Below are 20,689 nucleotides of genomic sequence, written 5' to 3'. Positions count from 1 at the left end.
AGAAATCAAAGATGACACAAACAGATGGAGAGATATACCATGTTCTTAGATTGGAACAACCAATATTGTGAAAATGACTATACTACCCAAAGCAATCTACACATTCAATGCAATCTCTGTCAAACTACCAATGGCATTTTTCACAGAACTAGAACAAACAATTCCACAGTTTGTATGAAAACACAAAAGACCCCGAATAGCCAAAACAATCTTGAGAAAGAAAAACGGACTAGAGGAATCAGGCTCCCTGACTTCAGACTATACTACAAAGCTACAGTAATCAAGACAGTATGGTACTGGCACAATAACACAAATATAGATCAATGGAACAGGCTAGAAAGTCCAGATATAAACCTATGCACCTATGGTCACCTTATCTATGACAAAGGAGGCAAGAATATACAATGGAGAAAAGACAGTCTCTTCAATAAGTGGTGCTGGGAAAACTGGACCGCTACATGTAAAAGAATGAAATTAGAACACTCCCTAACACCATACACAAAAATAAACTCAAAATGGATTAAAGACCTAAATGTAAGATTGGATACTATAAAACTCTTAGAGGAAAACATAGGCAGAACACTCTCTGACATAAATCGAAGCAAGATCTTTTTTTGATCTACCTCCTAGAGTAATGAAAATAAAAACAAAAATAAACAAATGAGACCTAATTAAACTCAAAGGCTTTTACACAGCAAAGGAAACCATCAACAAAACAAAAAGACCATCCACAGAATGGGAGAAAATATTTGCAAATGAAGTGACCAACAAGGGATTAATCTCCAAAATATACAAACGGCTCATACAGCTCAATATCAAAAAAATGAAACAACCCAATCAAAAAATGGGTGGAAGATCTAAATACACATTCCTCCAAAGAAGACATACAGATGGCCAAGAGGCACATGAAAAGATGCATCACATCACCACTTATTAGAGAAATGCAAATCAAAACTACAATGGGGTATCACTTCACACTGGTCAGAATGGCCATCATCAAAAAATCTACAAGCAATAAATACTGGAAAGGGTGTGGAGAAAAGGGAACCCTCCTACACTATTGGTGGGAATGTAAATTGGTGTTGCCACTATGGAGAACAGTATGGATGTTCCTTAAAAAACTAAAAATAGAGCTACTATATGATCCAGCAATCCTACTCCTGGGTATATATCTGCAGAAAAGCATAATTTGAAAAGATACATGTACCCCAAAGTTCACTGCAGCACTTTTTACAATAGCCAGGACATGGAAGCAACCTAAATGTCCATCAACAGAGAAATGGATAAAGAAGATGTGGTACCTATATACAATGGAACATTACTCAGCCATAAATACAGAATGAAATAATGCCATTTTTAGCAAAATCGATGGACCTAAAGATTGTCATACTGACTGAAGTAAGTCAGACAGAGAAAGATAAATATCATATGATATCACTTATATGTGGAATATAAAAAAAAATGGTACAAATGAACCTATTTACAAAACATAAATAGAGTCACAGATGTAGAAAACAAACTTATGGTTACCAAGGGGGGAAGGTGGGGTGGGATGAATTAGGAGATTGGGATTGACATATACACACTACTATATATAAAATAGATAACTGATAAGAACCTACCATATAGCACAGGGAACTCTACTCAATACTCTGTAATGACATATATATGGGAATAGAATCTAAAAAAGAGTGGGTATATGTATATGTATAACTGATTCACTTTGCTGTACAGCAGAAACTAACAGAACATTGTAAATCAACTATACTCCAATAAAATTAATTTAAAAATAAAAATAAAGCTTCTGATTATAATTTTTCAAATTTGAAAATTATTTCTTAAAAATTCCATTTTTTGTAACCATAAAATTATGTATAACAACCTGAGTCCAGTACATGTGCTAACGATCACCATAGAATTTGGATAACCTTCAATATACCCTTGGTAGTAGCATAAGTTCTGAAAAATAAAGATAAACACATATATTTCTATTAGAATAATTCATGTTAAATGCACTATTCTCAAATACTTAAAACACACACACACACACACACACATATATATATATATGTATGTGTCAAACATTAATTGTTTCCAAAATGAATTTATAACATCATTAGATGAACATTTGGCTCAATTTTCCAAAACTGTCCCTACATGTCCCAAAGAATAAGTACACTTCCATGATTTTTTCTGTTATAAATGAAACATGACAACCCAATCATTAGGATCAAGGTAAAAATCATCAAAAACTTGTTTCTTCAAACTCTTCTGACTTAATTTTTCAAGGTAGATGTAAAAAATAAATAAACCCAAAAGATAATTTTTTCTTTTCAAGATTACTTTAGTATAATGGCAGAGTAGCTTGCATTGGATTAGCCTTCTCATCAATGACAAATGTAGACTCTGAAAAATTATTTTTTAAACTCCAACAACAAAGGCAGGCAAGAAAAGGTGAGAGAAGGGAATCAACAGTAGAAAGAGGAAACTGCATTTACTGAGTTTTGTGTTATACTGGTTTTCAGTATACTGAGGACCTCCCCTTGGCAGGGCAGCACAAAGTAGCAAATGTTCCAACAAAAAACACAATCTTACTGACCCTGAGAACTCTTTAGAGGAAAGAATCACAAGCTCTCCAATGTATCATGGAATATTACCTCTATATGATTTAAAATATTAGATATATGAATAAAAGAAAAATATGGCCCATAGTCAAAAGAAAAACCAGAAAGAAACTGACTTCAAAATAACACTGGATTTTGGAATTAGTAAATAAATGGATTTAAAACAGATATTAAAAACATGATGAAGAACATAAAGGAAATTTTGGGCATAATAAGGGAAGCAATTAGGAAATTCAGCAGAGAAATAAAATGTTACAAACATGTCAACTCTAAATTCTAGAACAAAGAAATACATTTAAAATGAAATATACTGGATATGTTTTACTGACACTGCAGATGGCAAAAAAAAAAAAACCCAGCAAAAACAAAAAACAAAAACCCTAGAATACAGATCTATAGAAACCATTGAATCTGAAAGAAACCTGAGAGAAAACAAGCTTTAAAAATGGAATATGGCTGCAGCAACCTGTGGGACAATGTTATCTAAAATACGTTTAATTGGAGGCCCAGAAAAATGGAAAGAGAAAATAGGTATAAAAGTATTTGAAAAAATCATGGCCAAAATTTCCCCCAATTTAGTGAGAAACCACATTTATAGATTGAGACAGTGAATAAACAAATGGGCAATGGCCACACCATATATAAAAATAGAACTCTGACCTGCAGGAAACCAACCTCTTTACTGACAATAAATAGCTGACTTTGTGGGAAGTCATGCTGCTATCTCCAGTAACAATCCAGGAAGCTAACCAATAACTTATATAGCAATCAGTCCCAATAACAAGGACTTGATTAAAAACTATCAGCTTGCTCTTCTCTGGTGGCGCAGTGGTTGAGAATCTGCCTGCCAATGCAGGGGACATCCGTTCAATCCCTGGTCCAGGACGATCCCACATGCCCAGAGCAACTAAGCCCGTGTGCTACAACTCCTGAGCCTGCGCTCTAGAGCCCGTGAGCCACAACTATTGAGCCTGCGAGCCACAGCTACTGAAGCCCATGCACCTAGAGCCCGTGCTCCACAGCAAGAGAAGCCACCTCAATGAGAAGCCCGTGCACTGCAACGAAGAGTAACCCCAGCCCAACACAACTAGAGGAAGCCCACGCACAGCAACAAAGGCCCAGCACAGCCAAAAATAAATAAATAAAATAAAATTTAAAATGTAAAATAAATAAATATATAAAAAATAAAATAAAAACTTTCAGCTTCCCTAATTTTTGTCCCTGCTTCCACCTTAGAACCAAGGAGAGAAAAGCCAAATAAACACTCCAATCACATAGTTAACCCATCTACAGCAGCCCCCACCAACAACCTTCAATCAGAGCACACCTGAGGTCTTCCCTTCCTTCCACTATAAAGCTTTCCCACTCTTCTGCCTGCCTTTGAGTATCTGCCAAAATGCAAGTGACAGTGGATGACTTCCTTGCTATGAATAAGTAACCTTTGTTTATTCTCATTTGCTTGGTTTTTATTTATTTCCACAAGACCTAAGGAACCAATCATATAATAAACTGCTGAAAACCAAAAATGAAGAGGACATCTTGAAATAAACCAGAGAAAAGTAACACATAACATTCATAGGAGTAGTGATGTAAATAATGGTACTTCTTTACATATATATATACACACACACACACACACATATGTAAGGAGGCAGGACACAATGAACAAAAAAAAATGCTGAGAGAGAAAAAAAACCCTGGCACTTAGAGTTATATATTAAGCAAAATTATTCTTCAAAAATAAAGATATGGAGAGTTAACTTTTGGTATGACATCATGAGGAACTCTATAGATCTGATCCCTAGTGAAACTGATGAAAATAAGTAAATGACAATTTAAATCCCCCCAGAAGTGGACATAAGGACAAATAGTCCTAAGAGAAAATAAATAAATAGCCATACAAGAAAATATGAAAAATTCAGTACGAAAAATGAGAAACAAAATCAAACTAAAGACATTTCCATATAAATGAAAACTTTGAGAATTTGTTGTTAATTGCCCTGCCTTACAAGTAATACTTAAGGAAATTCTTCAGGTTGAAAGCAAGCGATCTCAGATAGTGATTCAAATCCACATAAACATCCAAAGAGAGCTCATATAGGTTATTATGTAATTAAAAAACATAATATAAATGCGTATTTCCCCCTTTTTTCTCTTAACTAATTTAAAAATCAATTGAGTAAAATAATATGAATAGGGCCTATTACTGGGGCCAGGAAATATATTTGCCAATAACAGCATATAGGAAGTGAGTGGAAACAAAGAGGTACTGGGTTAAGGAAATGACTGCAGATAGTAAAGTAATTATAACAATGTTCTGTTGGGTTTGTAACATTAATAGATGTAATATGTACAACAATAATACCATGAATGTGAGGGAAGTAGAGTTTTATAGGAGCAATGTTTCTATATATCACTGGAATTAAGGTAATATAAATCTAAATCTGCATCTGATAAGTTAAAATGTGTAAGGTAAGCCCTAGGGAAATCACTAAAAATATGACTCAAAAATATTGAAAAATCATTAAGGAAATTTAAATTCTTCAGTAGAATATATCCAACTAACAGGGAAAAAAAACACTAAAAAGAGAAAAAAGAGGAACAAAAGCACATGAGACACATAAAAACAAAAAGTAAAAAGCAGATGCAAATATAACTATATCAATAATAGCATTAAATGTGATTGAATTAAACAATCCAATAAAAGGCAGATTGTCAGACAAGGTGAAAAGACAACTATAAACTGTTGAAAGACAACATGCTTTAAGTTCAAAGACACAGACAGACTCAAATTAAAGGAATGAAAAAAGATTATCATGTAAATAGCAACCAGGAGCAAACTGGACTGACTATATTTATATCAGACAGAGTAGACTTTAAAAGAAAAAATTGTTACTAGAAATAAAGAGCAGTATTTTATACTAATAAAAGGTTTAATGCATCAGGAAGATATAACACTTGTAAACATAGGTACCAAATACAGCACCATAGTGCATAAAAAAATAGGTAGACATGAAGGGAGAAATAGAGAACTCAACACATAGCTGAAGACTTCTTTTCTTCTTCTCTGCCACTTTCAACGATCGATGAAACAACTAGGCAGAAGATCAGCAAGGAAATATAAGACTTGAAAAAAAAATCATAAACTAAGTAAACCTAGCAAACATCTGTAATATGCTCTACCAAAGAACAACAAGATATGCATTCTTCTTAATGTGTACACAAAATATTTTCCAGGATAGACCATACGCTAATCCATTAAAAAAGCCTCAGTTTAAAAGTATAGAACTAATAAAAGTATGTTTTCTGATAATAAAGACATTTTTTTAGAAATAATTAACAGAAAACATTTGGAGAAACTCACAGACATGTGGAAATTAAATATCATATCCCTAAATAACCTATGGATTAAATAATAAATCAAATATGAAACCAGAAGATATTTAAGGAAAATGAAAATGAAGACACACCATACTAAACTGTATGGGATGCAGCTAAAGTAGTGCTTTCGATAAATTTATATATATAAAAGCATGTATTAATAAAGAAGAAAGATCTCAAAGTAATATCCTATCCAACCACCTATAACACAGGAAAAAGAAGAACATATTAACCTAAATTAAGCAGAAGAAAAGGAATAATAAAGATTAGAGTGAAATTAATAAGAACAGATAATAGAACAAATCAATGAAACCAGAAGCTGGCTCTGCGAAAAGATAAACAAAATTGACAAATCTTTATTTAGCTAGATTGACTATGAAAAGAAAGGAATCAAATTACTAAAATCAGAAATAAAAGTGGGATATTACTACCATCCTTATAGAAGGATTATTAAGGGAATGCTAAGAATAATTGTATGGCAACATTAGATGATGTAGGTAAATGGATTAAATTCCCTGAAAAAACAAAAACTACCTTCCCTGTCCATGGTGCTTCTTCTAGCACCAGAACTTGTGGACTCACAGAATGCCTTATCCACTGCCGTGGCTTCTGCACAGTGTTGTGTCTGATACAGAAACTTATTTCTCAGCAAATTAGGGGCAGCAATTGGTTTATGTACATGTCTTACCATATACTCTGTCATCTGGAAGCAGCTGGCCTAACTGAAAGGTAGACCAGGTTACTGAATACTCATTTACCATAGTAGTTGGGAGACATTACTCTGAAAGGCTGGGGTTATGTTTGAATCAAAACCATTATAGGGCATGGTTTTCTGAGAACCACAATACATAGGTCCAGGAAGTAAGGTGTTGAAATGGGAGTGTCTCTTCCCACCATTATACCTAATAACGATTTTGTAGCATTTTGCTTTCTGTCCCAGTAACTTTTAGCTTCTAGCCCCCAGTGGGGAATTTGTTCACCTGGGGACACAATAAAAATTCCACTAATTTGGAAGATGAAACTTCCAACTGGATATTTCGAGCTCCTTTTGCCACTGCACAAACAGGCTAACCCAGTGGCTGGAGTGACTGATTCTGAACACAATAGGGAAATTTGTTGCTTAAAGAAGTGCTGTGTCTTGAACCCACCTGAGTCTAATAGCAACCAAAATAAAATATGATTAAGGATGCAAACCCTTTGGGAGTGAAGATTTGTGCTATTCTGCTAGGTAAATATCCGTAACAAGCTTAGGTTCTGGTTGAGAGCAATGGAAATGGGGAGCAGGTAGTGGGAAAAAGAAGTCATACATAGCAATCATGACTTATTACAGAAATGAAGACTATAGTAGCTTTACATATTTTTCTCTTGGCTTGTCATATGCATATGTATCTTTATTTGTATGTGCTAACCATTTTCTTCTTTTTCCCTCTTCCTGTTATTAGTTTACATGCAGGTGGTTGGAGGTTAACTTTACAAGTTAATTTAACCTCATGTTAACATAGTATTCAGTTGGATTGTGAATAAATTTGTGGAGAACTTAATATAGCTAGCAATGGACACAGTGACTTGTGATTGTGTGTGTCATCATTTTGAGGGAAGAATGAGAATTTCTTTACTTGGGAAAAGGTTGGCTGAATCTTGATAAATAGAAATGTAGGGTGATTTTGTTGTTTTTCCAGAGTTCAAATGTGTATAAAAGAGTGCATACAGACACTAAGTAGTCAAAGTTGTAGGCTCTGTCAGTTATTGATGTATTGCTACTCAGCTTCAAATTAACCTTTTGCCTGCTTTGTGCAAATGAATATGAGCCTCTTAATTATTTTTCCCTTTGCCAGGTGGCACTCAAGCTTTGCTAGTAAAGGGTACTGGAGAGCATGGGAAGAGAGCTTTGCTATTTGGTTCCAGTGTGCTAGCTTGGTAGGCTCCTGCAGAGGGTACAGCTTTTTGCAAAGCCAGGATCCCTCATTGCTTGGAGATTCTCTAGTACCCAGATCCTTCGGTGCATGGTGGTCTCTAGCACCCATCAGCCAGTAGTATCCTCCCATCATCTAGGCCCCTCTCCTTCCGTAGCAAAGTGACTTTGGTGAGACATCTTATGAACAGCTCTCCTGGCTACCCAAAGGACAGATTTCCAGAGGGTTCTCAAGAGAAATTTTACAGCAAGATCTCTTGGTACAGCACCACAGTGACTTGTCCTATTTGAAGATCCATGGTCGTGCCACTTTTAACAATCTCAACTCTGGGGCAAAGAAACTGTCTTCTTTATCCCAGTCCTAGGGCTGCTGACTGCTTCTTGTATCTGATATTCCTATGACCTTTAGAGTTCTCTTTACTTCTTATTTTTTTACTCTAATCCTTGTTACAATTAATAATTCTTTACATTAAACCTTCCATGTGTAAATTACTGCGTGGTATCTGTAGACATAGACTAAAACAGTATCTTATATTTTTAAAAAATTTCATTGACTTATCATATTTGTACTTTTTCACTGTGGTCCCATATACAGGTTCATCTGTATAAATCATACTTTATGCAATCAAGGTAAAATACCTCTGCCTTTCCACCACATTTCATCCACTTCCTTCCAAATGTGGTTTGTATTATCCAGATTGATAATGTATTCAATTCTTCAGAACCATCAGTAAATTATATCAACCTTATACATAAGTTGATTGGAAAAGTTGGAAATTAATAAATAAATCATTTTTAGGTGAGCATAGGATAAAATTTTGAGATGGAGGAATCAAAAGTTTATTATTATTATTATTATTATATAATTTCTTTCTCCAGTTTTTTTCTTATTTTTATCATTGTCATTTTTTGCACTATTTTCCTTTATTATATCTTGTTCATTCTTCTATTAGCACTCAAAAAAGAATGTGTATAAACTTAGCAACAGTAAGAATTTTGCTGCTGTGTGTGGTCGCCTACAAATGTTGATAAGATCAAGTTGATAGTTCTCCTCAAGGCATCAACATATTTGCTGAGTTTCTTTCTACTTCATCTATCAATTATTGAGAGAGAAATGTTTAAATCTTCAATAATAATAATTTACCTATTTCTTTTTTCATTTCTGTCAATTTCTGCCTCTTATAATTTGAAGTCTATTTTTATGTGCATACACATTTTGGATTGTTATGCCATCTGGTAATTTTACTTATTAACAATTATGAGTATCTCTCTGTCCTGGAGAGATCATAAAGTAAACTGCAGATACTAGGAACAAACTCTTTCTGTGTCTAACTGGTTGCTTTGTTTTCGTGTAGATACATCTTTAGTTAGCAAGATAACATAACTTTTAGGAATGAAAATCATTTGTGGAATTTATGAAAAATAGATTTATATGCTTCTAACCTAATTTAATAAACTTTCCTGGTTTTTCCCACACTGAAGATAGGCTTGCAGCTTTGGCAAACATAATTTACCCACATGGCATTTGAGGCCAGCATTCAATAACTTATTACATCCAGGTTATAAATAAAACACCTTTGCTTTTTCTTTTGAATTATACATCTGTCTCTCATGATTACCTCCTGGGAGGTAGGAAGTAGAGTTAGGTGTTAGGTATGGCAGAATTACATAAAATGCAGGTGCGGGATATTGCGGCCCTGTGCATCTCGTTGTCTCATTGTTTTAACTCTGTTTCTCTCCCTCTCTTTTTCATCACACTCACACACAAAAAATGCCACACACACACATGTATTGTGTGTGTATACATAAGTATGTCTATAATATTATGTATATATGCACGTGTGTATATATCATAAAACTTTTTGACAGTATGCATTATTTATATATTTGTATAGAGAACTCCATATATGAGTCACGTGTATTTGCCTACTCTGTTAGGCAAAAGTTAAAGAACTCACCATACCTATTATTTCTCCTGTTAAGAGCTTAGTCTCTATAAAAATGCTTTAATTTCAAAGTAGTGGTTAATTCGCTACGTAGAAATCAGGAATGCAAATTTAAAAAAATACAGGAATTGGTAAGGCAGGGCAAATGTAAAAAGCAAAATAGCATTTCAGACATGGGTATTCCTTGAAATTCTATGCCCACTTCTCTATTATATTTACAGCAAATGGCAAACTTTATTAAATGAAGCTCCAAGTATTCCAAATAGATGAAAATTTAATATATTCACATAATATATGCACATTTAATAAATGTGCATGAAATTTATATGTGCATTTATTTGGTCCCTGAACATACTTCAGACAAGTCTTTGGATTTTCCTTTTCTTCCTAGATTTAGCTTTCCTGATTTAAGTCATGTTTTTTCATTTTAAGTATTTCACTCCATATTCAACCCTTTTGGCCCAGGTACATAAACACATACGTGTGCCTCATCATGAAATAATAGCTTAAATGCATCACTATCATTTGTGGTTTGGTTAATCATCTGTGTCACAAAGCTAATTCAAGACACATCATCAAAAGGAAATGGTTACATTCATGCCAAAACAAAACAAAACATAACTCCAGCCTGTTATACTCTAGCGACATGTGGACCCTAAGTAAAACAGTCACAGAAACTCATATAACAAAGGTAAAACAGGCAATAAAAATCATACCTGAAACTGTTGTTCAAGAGGTTTCTTACTTCCTGTGCCATTATAACCATAAACCCTAAAATTATGTGGTAAGAAAGCTCTGTAAAATAATGATAAAAAGTATTTATTGGAAAATTTGTTTCCTAGATTTTATTTTGAAAAGGTATTTCTTTTATTATACTTATTATAGATAGGTAGGGAGAGGAGAGAGAGAGAGTGCATGAGGGAGAGATTCTCTGAGTACATGGATTTAGTTTTAATTTTGTTCAAAAAATTCTAGTCTTCAGACCTCTCCTCACTCACCTTACTGTCACACTGTCCTCCTTCCTGTTTTTTAAACACAACAGGCAAACTTTTGTCTCAGGGTATTTGCGCTAGCTGTTGCCCCTTCCTGGGATGTTCTTCAACATGGCTCATTGTCTCATCTACTTCAAGTCTTTGCTTATATATCCACGTCTCACTGAGGCTTCTCTTGACAAGTTTATAAAAATTTGCAACTTTCTCAATTATTAAAGCATAGGATTTCCAAATGAAATTTTGCTCTATAGTTTTAGTTTAGTTTGCTCTATATTTAGTTTGCTCTATATTTTTGCTTAAGCATTTATCACTTTCTAACATTCTTCCTAATCCATTATTTATCATACCATTATTAGTCTCATCTGATAACAATATAAAATTCATATCCATTTTGTTTACTAATGCATCTCAAGCTCTTAGAAGAATATCTGGAAAATAGCAAATGGTCAATAAATATTGAACTAATATGAAATGAATTTAACAGATCAGGTGGAGATCTCACATTAAAATACATTGTAATATGGGAAGAATATGCTTAAAAGGCTCTATAAAGAGAAAGTGTGGGTGTAGGTATCTCATTTTCATTTTTCCAATTAGTACAGTATAAAGATTTGTGACAGCCATGGCAGTCTGGATTTGTGAAAGCAAAAGGTCAAAGAGCCAAACCGCTGACAAACAGAGCAAAACTTTTTGTATTCTTGTAACAAAAAAAGAAAATAACCCACAGTGGGGTGGAGCTCCAGGGAACACACAGATTCTGGGTTGAAAGTCCTATAAAGAGACTTAGCTAGTGATATACAGGCACTGTTTTTTGGCAAAGAAAGAAGTCAAATATCCATGCTTGGCCCAGGGAGAAAGCTATTATTGGGGAACCTAGAAACAAGCAGAACTTTTGGTGGCTGTGCAGTCCTGTAATAAAAATATGAATATTTAAGTTGCATCAGATTCATAGCTTCTTTCCCTGTAAAATCATTTGCCAAATTTTGAAGTTGCACAGAGAAGCCAAGGAGCTAAACTTAAAAATCTCTGAAAATAAGAGCAAATTTTTTTCAAAATTGATGATATAGACTCAGTAAGTCCTATTTTATTTGAGCATGAAAAAAGCAAAGAAAAATCACCCCTAAATATAGTTTTAAAGACTGATGAAAACCTAAATAAAACCTTCGAAGTATCAAGAAGAAAACGAAGATGTTGCCTTCAAAGAACAGCAATAAGACTGATAGCTTAAGTTGTCAATAGAAACGAGGAAAGCCAGAAGACAACGGAATAATACTTTTAAAGGACAAAAGTCATTTTTAAAAGGTCATCCTAGAATTTATTCCAGCAAAAAAGTTCTTAAGAGTAAGGTTAATATTTAACATTGAATACAAATTAATCAAAAACAAGCAGACCTACAATAGAAATATAGAGAATTCCTGAGACATATAGAAATTAACTGCAGATAGAAACAAACGCAGGAAAAAATGAAGAGCAACAGAATGGGTAAATTTATGCTTAATTAAAAGGGATATTGACTATACAAAAAATAATAGTCATATCTCATTGGGGTTTAAAAGCATACAGGAAAAATAATGAAAAGGTAGAAGGTAAGTGAAATTAAAAGGTTTGAAGATCTAACAATGTATGATAACTGGCAAAATAATAATGTATATTAGATTTAATAATAAGGGATTAATATGATAATCTAGAGAAAATACTAAAAGAATAGTACAAAGTTGTATAACAAAGAATTTAATTGAGGGAAAATGGTATAATATAAAATAATAGATTCATTAAAATGGAGACTATGAATGAAAAAGAATATAAAATAAAAGGTACAAAGAGAAAAGGTGACTTCAGACATTATATGGAAAATTAAAGGATCAAGAAAAACAAGGACATCTTAAAATTGTTGAACAAGGCTGGGTAACAAGACCTAGTACAGTATTTAATATAGTGTGATATCTGTTCAGATAAATAGGCTCGGGAGTAAATATATAAAATAAGAGAAAATAGTCCAGAAAGATATCCCACTCATAAACAGTCATTTGATTTATTACAGTGCAATGAGGAAAGTATTTTTTTTCCAATAGCATGTGTTGGATCCACTGGATGCTAATATGATAAAATATTTGAATCTTGATCCCCATGCTCATGAAACACACAAACATCAATTCTGGATGAACCCTAGAGTTGAATATGAAAGTGAAAACAATAAAAGCTATTAGAAAAAAATGGCAGCTTGGATTCATGACTGTATGAAGACAATGATTTTTTTTTAAATATGAAAAGAGGGAGGGGGAAGGGTAAGCTGTGACAAAGTGAGAGAGTGGCATGGACATATATACACTACCAAATGTAAAATAGATAGCTAGTGGGAAGCAGCTGCATAGCACAGGGAGATCAGCTCGGTGCTTTGTGACCACCTAGAGGGGTGGGATAGGGAGGGTGGGAGGGAGGGAGATGCAAGAGGAAAGAGATATGGGAACATATGTATATGTATAACTGATTCACTTTGTTATAAAGCTGAAACTAACACACCATTGTAAAGCAATTATACTCCAATAAAGATGTTAAAAAATAAATAAATAAATAAATTAAATTAAATATGAAAAGAATAATAGCTACAAAGAAAATAATAATTTGGACTGCATTAAAAGAATTTCAGACTCAGTAAAAAAAATCCAGACTGAATAAAAAATTGAAAGGGAATGACAGGAAAAATTCCTCCAAAAGTACTCTGTAGATTCAATGAAGTCACAATCAATATCTATGGATGTATCTTTGTGGAAGAGTTTATTATAAAATATATGAAAGTGAAAAGTAGTAAGAAAAGCCAGAACATTCTTGATGAAAAAAAGGATGGAAAGACCTTATCTTTAAGCTATCAAGATTTATTATAAAGAGACAAATTGACCAAAACTTTTAATAAAGGACCCATTTTAAAAACGACCACTACTGTTTTGATTTTTCTTTATTCCCAAATATGGTGTGCTTATTTTTTTCCCCAATTTCATTAGCTGGCTTGGGATTGAGTTTGGCTAATTACAGTTGTATTCTAAGTCCTTAATACATTCTGATATGTAAACTAATTTAAAGAATCACTGTTCTTACCACTCAAAAATCCACTATGCTCTTTCAAATATAGTTGAATGTAAGAGAACTCAAAAACAAGTCGTATTTATGTCTTGATAAAAATAGAAAAATATCAAAATTCATCCTCCATGAAACCACATAAATAGTCAAATAGAAATCTGATGCTGCTGGGAAGGAAAAAGATGGGAGCATACATATGGATTCAGGTCCTAGATATTTATTATATAGGCTTAAAATGTTTTTCTTAAGCATAAAATAGGAGACAAATAGCCAGCAACTAGAAATATTTACAAATGCAAAATAGTTACTTTCTGGATAAATATGAACAATAATTATAAATAGAACAAAGACAGGTAATAAAATAATGTAGATCACCTACTTTTGCATTAGGTTCACAGTGTATGTTTTCCCTTCAATTACAATTTTGTAGGACACCTGGCAGGAGAGTATATTAAAAAAGCAAAGAAAAGTGAGAAGAATGTTAAAAAGAAAAACTATCATTTTATATTAACAATAATAACATTCTAAAGCACACTAATACAATAAAAAAAGAGGAAAATTTATAATTTAATATTGATTTATTCCAATGGAATCAGATATTTAAATATTTGCTTTCATAATAAAGATAGATGGAAGAATATAATTGGTACACTTTCTTATTAATTTTAACACTTATGCAATAAGATAGACCCTGAAATATTGTTGATTTGCATCCAGTAATTGTGTTAGCTTAATATTGAGGCCATTGCAAAATTTATGCTTAAAATGGAAGAGTATAACTAAATTACTGAATAGAAAATTTATATAGTATAGCAAGAATTAACAGCACAGAATGTTTAATATTTGTAGATTTTATAAAATTTGTTCCAAGTTTGGATGCAATACTCATGGATTTTATTAAGAACGAATGTCTACAAATGGAAAATTTGGTCTTTATAGATCAGTTTGAGGAACCTTGACCTCTTTCCATTATTGGGCTTTCCAATCCATGAGCATAAGTTCTACTCAATTTATATAGATCTTTACCTCCTCTCATCTGGTTTTGTTGGCTTCAGTGAGGAGGTTTTGCTTTCCTTTGTTACATTTATTTAGACTTTGATTTTTATGTAGTGTAAATTATATCTTTAAAATTTATTTTAAGTTTTAAAATGTTTAACATTTATTTAAATTTTATAGGATTAAGAGGTTTATTTTATAGGATTAACAAAGTTAAGTTACATTCTTCTATTGCTAAGTTATTTTATCATATATGGTATTGAACTTTGAACAATAGTTTTACTGCTCCTAATGCTATATGCATATTCATTTCCTCATATAATTCTAAAAAGTAGTTAATTCATTGATATTCTAAGATTCAAACATCTTAACAATTTAGATGTAAATTGCATTTTGCCATTGGTCATTTCTTTCTTTTTTTTTTTCTGTTTTTTAGTTGAAGTACAGTTGATTTAGAATGTTGTGTTAGTTTCTGGTGTACAGCAAAGTGACTCAGTTATACATACCTATGTATATTCTTTTTCATATTCTCTTTTATTATGGGTTATTATAAGATATTGAATGTAGTTCTCTGTGCTACACCTTGTTGTTTATTTTATATACAGTAGTTTGTATCTGCTAATCTCAAACTCCTAATTTATACCCCCCTTTTCCCCTTAGGTAACCATAAGTTTGTTTTCTATGTCTGTGAGTTTGGTTCCCTTTTGTAAATAAGTTCATTTGTATCATTTTTTAGATTCCACAGATAAGTGATATCATATGATATTTGTCTTTGTCTGTCTGACTTATGTCACTTAGTATGATAACCTCTAGGTCCATCCATGTTGCTGCAGTTGGCATTATTTCATTCTTTTTTATGGCTGAGTAGTATTACATTGTATATATAAACCGCATCTTCTTTATCCATTCATCTGTTGATGCACATTTAGGTTGCTTCTTTGTCTTGGCTATTGTAAATAGTGCTGCTTTGAACACTGGGGTGCAGGTATCTTTTCGATTAGAGTTTTTGTCTTTTCCAGATATATGCCCAGGAATGGGATTGCTGGATCATATGGTAACACTGCTTTTAGTTATTTAAGAAACTTCCATACTATTTTCCACAGTGGCTGCCCCAGTTTACATTCCCACAAACAGTGTAAAACATAGCAATGTTTTCTTAGGTCAGTCTCCCAAGGCAATAGAAATAAAAGTAAAAATAAACAAATGGGACCTAATCAAACTTATAAGCTTTTGCACCACAAAAGAAACCATAAACAAAACAAAAGACAACCAACTAACTGGGAGCAAATATTTGCAAATGGTGTGAACAACAAGGGCTTAATTTCCAAAATATACAAACAGCTCATACAACTCGATAACAAAACAACAAACAAGCCATTGGTCATTTCTTAATACTTTGTTATATTAGATTTTCTCATATTTCTTATGTTTGCCACATATACTCATGAATTAATTCAGTCCCAAATTTTCTTTCTTATATTGACCTTCTTTGTTTTTGGTGTCAAGGTAATATTGCCTTTATGTATTCAGCAGTATTAACTCTTTTTCTTTTTGCAGGCTGAGTTTTTATGAGTTTTAATTATGTCTTTCTTAAATGTTCGGTTGTATTTATTTGTAAAATAATTTAGCTTTTGACTTAGTTTTAATGGTTGTTTTTGTATTTTTGAGGAGGGAGAAAGAGACATTTATATTCAGATTCAAATTTTTTAAAGTGTTGGGCATTTTCATCTTTCCCTATATCCCAGGAGTTTGTTTTTCTATGAAATTGCTTATTTCCTCAAGGTTTTTTGAATTTGTTGACACATTTATTCATTGTATTATTCATTTGTTAAATTTCTGCTCTATGTATCACTATGTCCACTTTTTTCATCCCTATTAAAATCTTTCATACTTTTATTTGTGTTGCCTTACAGACAACTTGTGCCTGATAAAATATTTTACTATTTGCTTTGTATAATTTTTCTTATTTTTGTGCTAGACCTTTCTATTCCCTTGTGATTTAGGTGTTTCTCTTGTAGGTATATATTTTTAAATTCAATTTGAAATATATATAATTTCTCATAAATTTAATGAATCAAAATTTTTAACAGTTTTATTTAAATTTTAATTCCCTTTCTACCAAGATGTATATATGCTTTATATTCTTTTATTTGTTACAGTTACAATTGTATATTCAATTTGTTTTGTTTTGAGGTATACATATTCATACTTTTTCATCAATTTCAGCTTTTATGTTATTCTTTGTCCCAGTTTCAATTTCTAACTGCTGAAGTACATTATTTAAATTATTTTCTTCTCTTGTAGTCTGAAAAGTGTTAATGTACTCTAACTTTTATTTATTCTGTGTTGTGATACCTGATCTCAGTTCATCTATGTTTAATATAACCTCTTCTCCAGATTTTTTTCTCTCTTTTCCAGGAATTCTAATTGTTCTGTACTTAAGCCTCTAATTCTCCTCTTTTTCCTTGAGTTGTTTATATGTTGCATCTGTTTAGTTTCTTCAGCTGTCTCTGGCTACTGTTAATTCTTGATTTTACTCTCATACTATATTTTTCATGTACAGAAGTTCCATTCAGTTATTTTTAAAACCTCCTAGTCTTTTTAAGTTGAATATTCTCTCGTGGTATATTCTTTATTAATTATAATAATTATAAACATACACTTTTCATATTATGTTTGTTGCATTTGTTAAGTTGGTAGGTACAACAGCCTTATCAGTTCAAAAAATACTATTAATCCTTTATTATGTATCCAGCACTGTTCTAGGCACTGGAGTTAGAGACATTAACAAAATAGTCAAAATTTTTCCCTCATGAATTTGACAGTTGAGGACAGATTTTTTTTTTTTTTTTACTTCTCTTATGAGAATTACTGTCATAGTATCTGGTGAAACCCGGTTGAAGATATTTCCCTCTAAGTAGATTCTGTGTACATTTTCTAATATAACCAAGTAATTCCACAGATTTTTCCATTAAAAAAATAAAATACTCTTAAAATGCTGTTAAATGTCTCACCTCTTTTTTTCTATTTAAATGATTTAAAGTTTTCATAAATATTCATTCCCTTATACATTATATATTGAAAATTTTAAGCTTGTGATATCTGTATTAGGGTGGCAACTAGGTAGCTGATAAGGAAATATTTGCATTCAAATTATCTAAACATTTACTACCAATCAAAAAGAAAATTAAGGTGTGGTGTTTTAAAAAAACACACTTCACTTCTTTAGAAATGATTCTAGAATTTAGTTAAAAAGATAAGAAACTTTCAATTAATTCAAAGAATAAAAAAGAGAAAACTAATACCTGAACCAAGATACACTAAGATGGCATAAAAAGAATTCTTAATGATTAACATATTTGCAATCAAGACATAAAAATTATTCATACAACACTTCATTAAATCAAATGATTGCCATCCCCTATAGGGATGCCATAGGCTTACTTAACAACTACTAAAAATCCTCCAAATATTGTATGGTGAATGAGTGACAAGAGACTCTAAATGGATCAGGTCAGGTATTATTCAGACACTCAAGAGGGAAAGAGATTTAGAAGATGGGCCTTGGGACTTTGATAATAAGCATCACTGCACGATATTTCTATGAAACATTGTTAATCTTGGTTTATTTTCAAAAGGACTCTTCCATTTAAGAAAAATTGGGTATAAATATAAAATTCAGAAAGTGTGCAGAAATGGAAAACACCAGGTTTACTTATTAGGAACAAAATATTCACATGCTTTTTAGTTTGCGAAAAATGTTAGGGCTTAATTACGTATGTTTCAACTCTTCCACTTGACGTTGACCGTATTTTCTCTGGAACTGTAATTTGCACACGTAGCCTTTCTGAATCTGCAAGGTGCAAAATGTTTTATAGGGGCAACACTCACCACCTCATAGCTTCCTTCATTATTTCCTCATCTAAATGCATAATATTCTATATGCCATCCCTCATTTTTACTCTCTTTTCAAATACCCTCACCTCAATACCCACTTCTTTCTAGAATTACAAATCTTTTAAAGAGAAACAGGTATACTGCTTTAGAAATATTGCCCTGTGGGCAGGTTCTCGTAACCCTGAGGTAATAGGCCCAAGTGCTCTCAGAACAAATAAAGTCAGGTCCTTTGGACCTTCCAACTACAGAATCCAGATATCAGAAATGCAGAGCAGTATATGAAACTCTAATCTTAAGGCATCTACTCAAGCCACGACACCTCCCATCTTTACTACGGTCGCAAGAAGGGTGGGAAAGACCCTCGCAACCAAAGTGGATTTTGATTGGGGAAGGTGGCAATGTGGGAGTGGATTCGGGCTGGCACAGTTGGAGCTCCCACCAAAAAAACATTTTCAAAGGGATATCCAGCCTCTCAGAGGGAAACAGAAAGGAGACCTGACAGTCCCTAAAGGTCAGAAGAGGGCTTTAGTACTTACTATCGTCTGTCTGAAGCCCCATGAGCCCCAGGAGCAGAAACAGAAAGCACAGCATGGTTGGACGTCCTGGGGCAGCCCGAATAACGGCCGGACGCTTGACTACAGGGCAGTTGCGAGCGCGAGGAGACCCCGCCTGACCGCACACACCGCAGGAGGCAGGCGGCTGGGAGAGCAGCGGAGGGTCGAGAGGCTGCCTGCTGTGCACGTGGGCGACCTTGGCCCTTAAATCTATGCAGGAGGAGGCTTCGACGCCTTGTGACTCCGCTTCCCGGCTAAGAAAGTGCAGAATCATTTCCGAAAGGCAAGGTTGAAGAAACAGCTAATGAACAGGAAGATTCGTCTACACTTAAGTGAACTTTTATATAATATATATAAATATTCATACTACTAAATATCTAATATATATAGGCACAGCTCAATATTCCAGTGAACAAACCGGTGTAATTAACACCTAGATCCAGATCCAGAAATAAAATATAGAACCACTGAAGCTGCCAGATTGTCCCCTGACAATCACTACTTCTAACACCATAGATTAGTTTTGTCTGTTTTTGAACCTATATAAATGGAGCCAATCACCATGTATTCTCTTTATGTTTAAGGTTTTTTAACATGATAATTAGGAGATCCATCCACGTTGTGAGTAGCAATAGTTTTTTTTTTCCTCTTGTTGCTGTATATCACACATTGAATGAATATGTGTCCATCTGTTTTTCTATTTCACTATTGATTAGAATTTTGTTCATTTATAGTTGGAGCTATTAAAAAACATATTTGGCCTAATACCTTCCAGGTCCATCCATGTGGTTGCAAATGGTATTATGCTTGCTGAAATAAGTCAGACAGAGAAAGACAAATACTGTATGTTCTCACTTATATTTTGAATCTAAAAAATAAAACAAACAAATGAATATAACAAAACAGACTCACAGATACAGAGAACAAACTAGTGGCTACCAGTGGGGAGAAGAAAAGGGGGAGGGGCATGATAGGGGTAGCAGATTAAGAGGTACAAACTCCTATGTATAAATTAAATAAGCTACAAGAATATATTGTACAGCACAGGGAATATAGCCAGTATTTCATAATAACTTTAAATGGAGTGTAATGTATAAAAATATTGAATCACTATGTTGTACACTTGGAACGAACATAATATTGTAAATGAACCATACTTCAATTAAAACAAAAGTTTTGGATCAGTGAAAATAACCAAAAACCAAAAAACCAACCATGTTTGGCTATTTTATTTCCTTAATTACTATCAATTTTTGATTCTTCTATTTTGAAGCTATGTTACTTTTTAAACTTTTTATTTAAGCATAACATT

The 20,689-nt window shown here is 33.0% G+C and overlaps 1 protein-coding gene across 1 annotated transcript in view; it reads right to left on the bottom strand.

Moving 5' to 3' along the window:
• The window catches only part of ADAM2 (ADAM metallopeptidase domain 2), a 99,622-nt gene extending 80,208 nt beyond the window's left edge, over nt 1–19,414 (bottom strand). The window contains exons 1-5 of the mRNA XM_036838930.1: nt 19,360–19,414; nt 18,703–18,779; nt 14,310–14,365; nt 10,580–10,658; nt 1,883–1,959 (exon numbers count right to left, since the gene is read on the bottom strand). Coding sequence (XP_036694825.1) covers nt 1,883–1,959; nt 10,580–10,658; nt 14,310–14,365; nt 18,703–18,779; nt 19,360–19,414 — 344 coding nt within the window. The remainder of the gene's footprint in view (nt 1–1,882; nt 1,960–10,579; nt 10,659–14,309; nt 14,366–18,702; nt 18,780–19,359) is intronic.
• Between the last annotated feature and the right edge of the window lie 1,275 nt (nt 19,415–20,689).

Source organism: Balaenoptera musculus, chromosome 21, assembly GCF_009873245.2.
Source record: "Balaenoptera musculus isolate JJ_BM4_2016_0621 chromosome 21, mBalMus1.pri.v3, whole genome shotgun sequence".
In the NCBI taxonomy this organism is placed as follows: domain Eukaryota; kingdom Metazoa; phylum Chordata; class Mammalia; order Artiodactyla; family Balaenopteridae; genus Balaenoptera; species Balaenoptera musculus.
The sequence above is the reverse complement of the archived record's forward strand: the minus strand, read 5'-3'. Positions and strand labels throughout refer to the sequence as shown.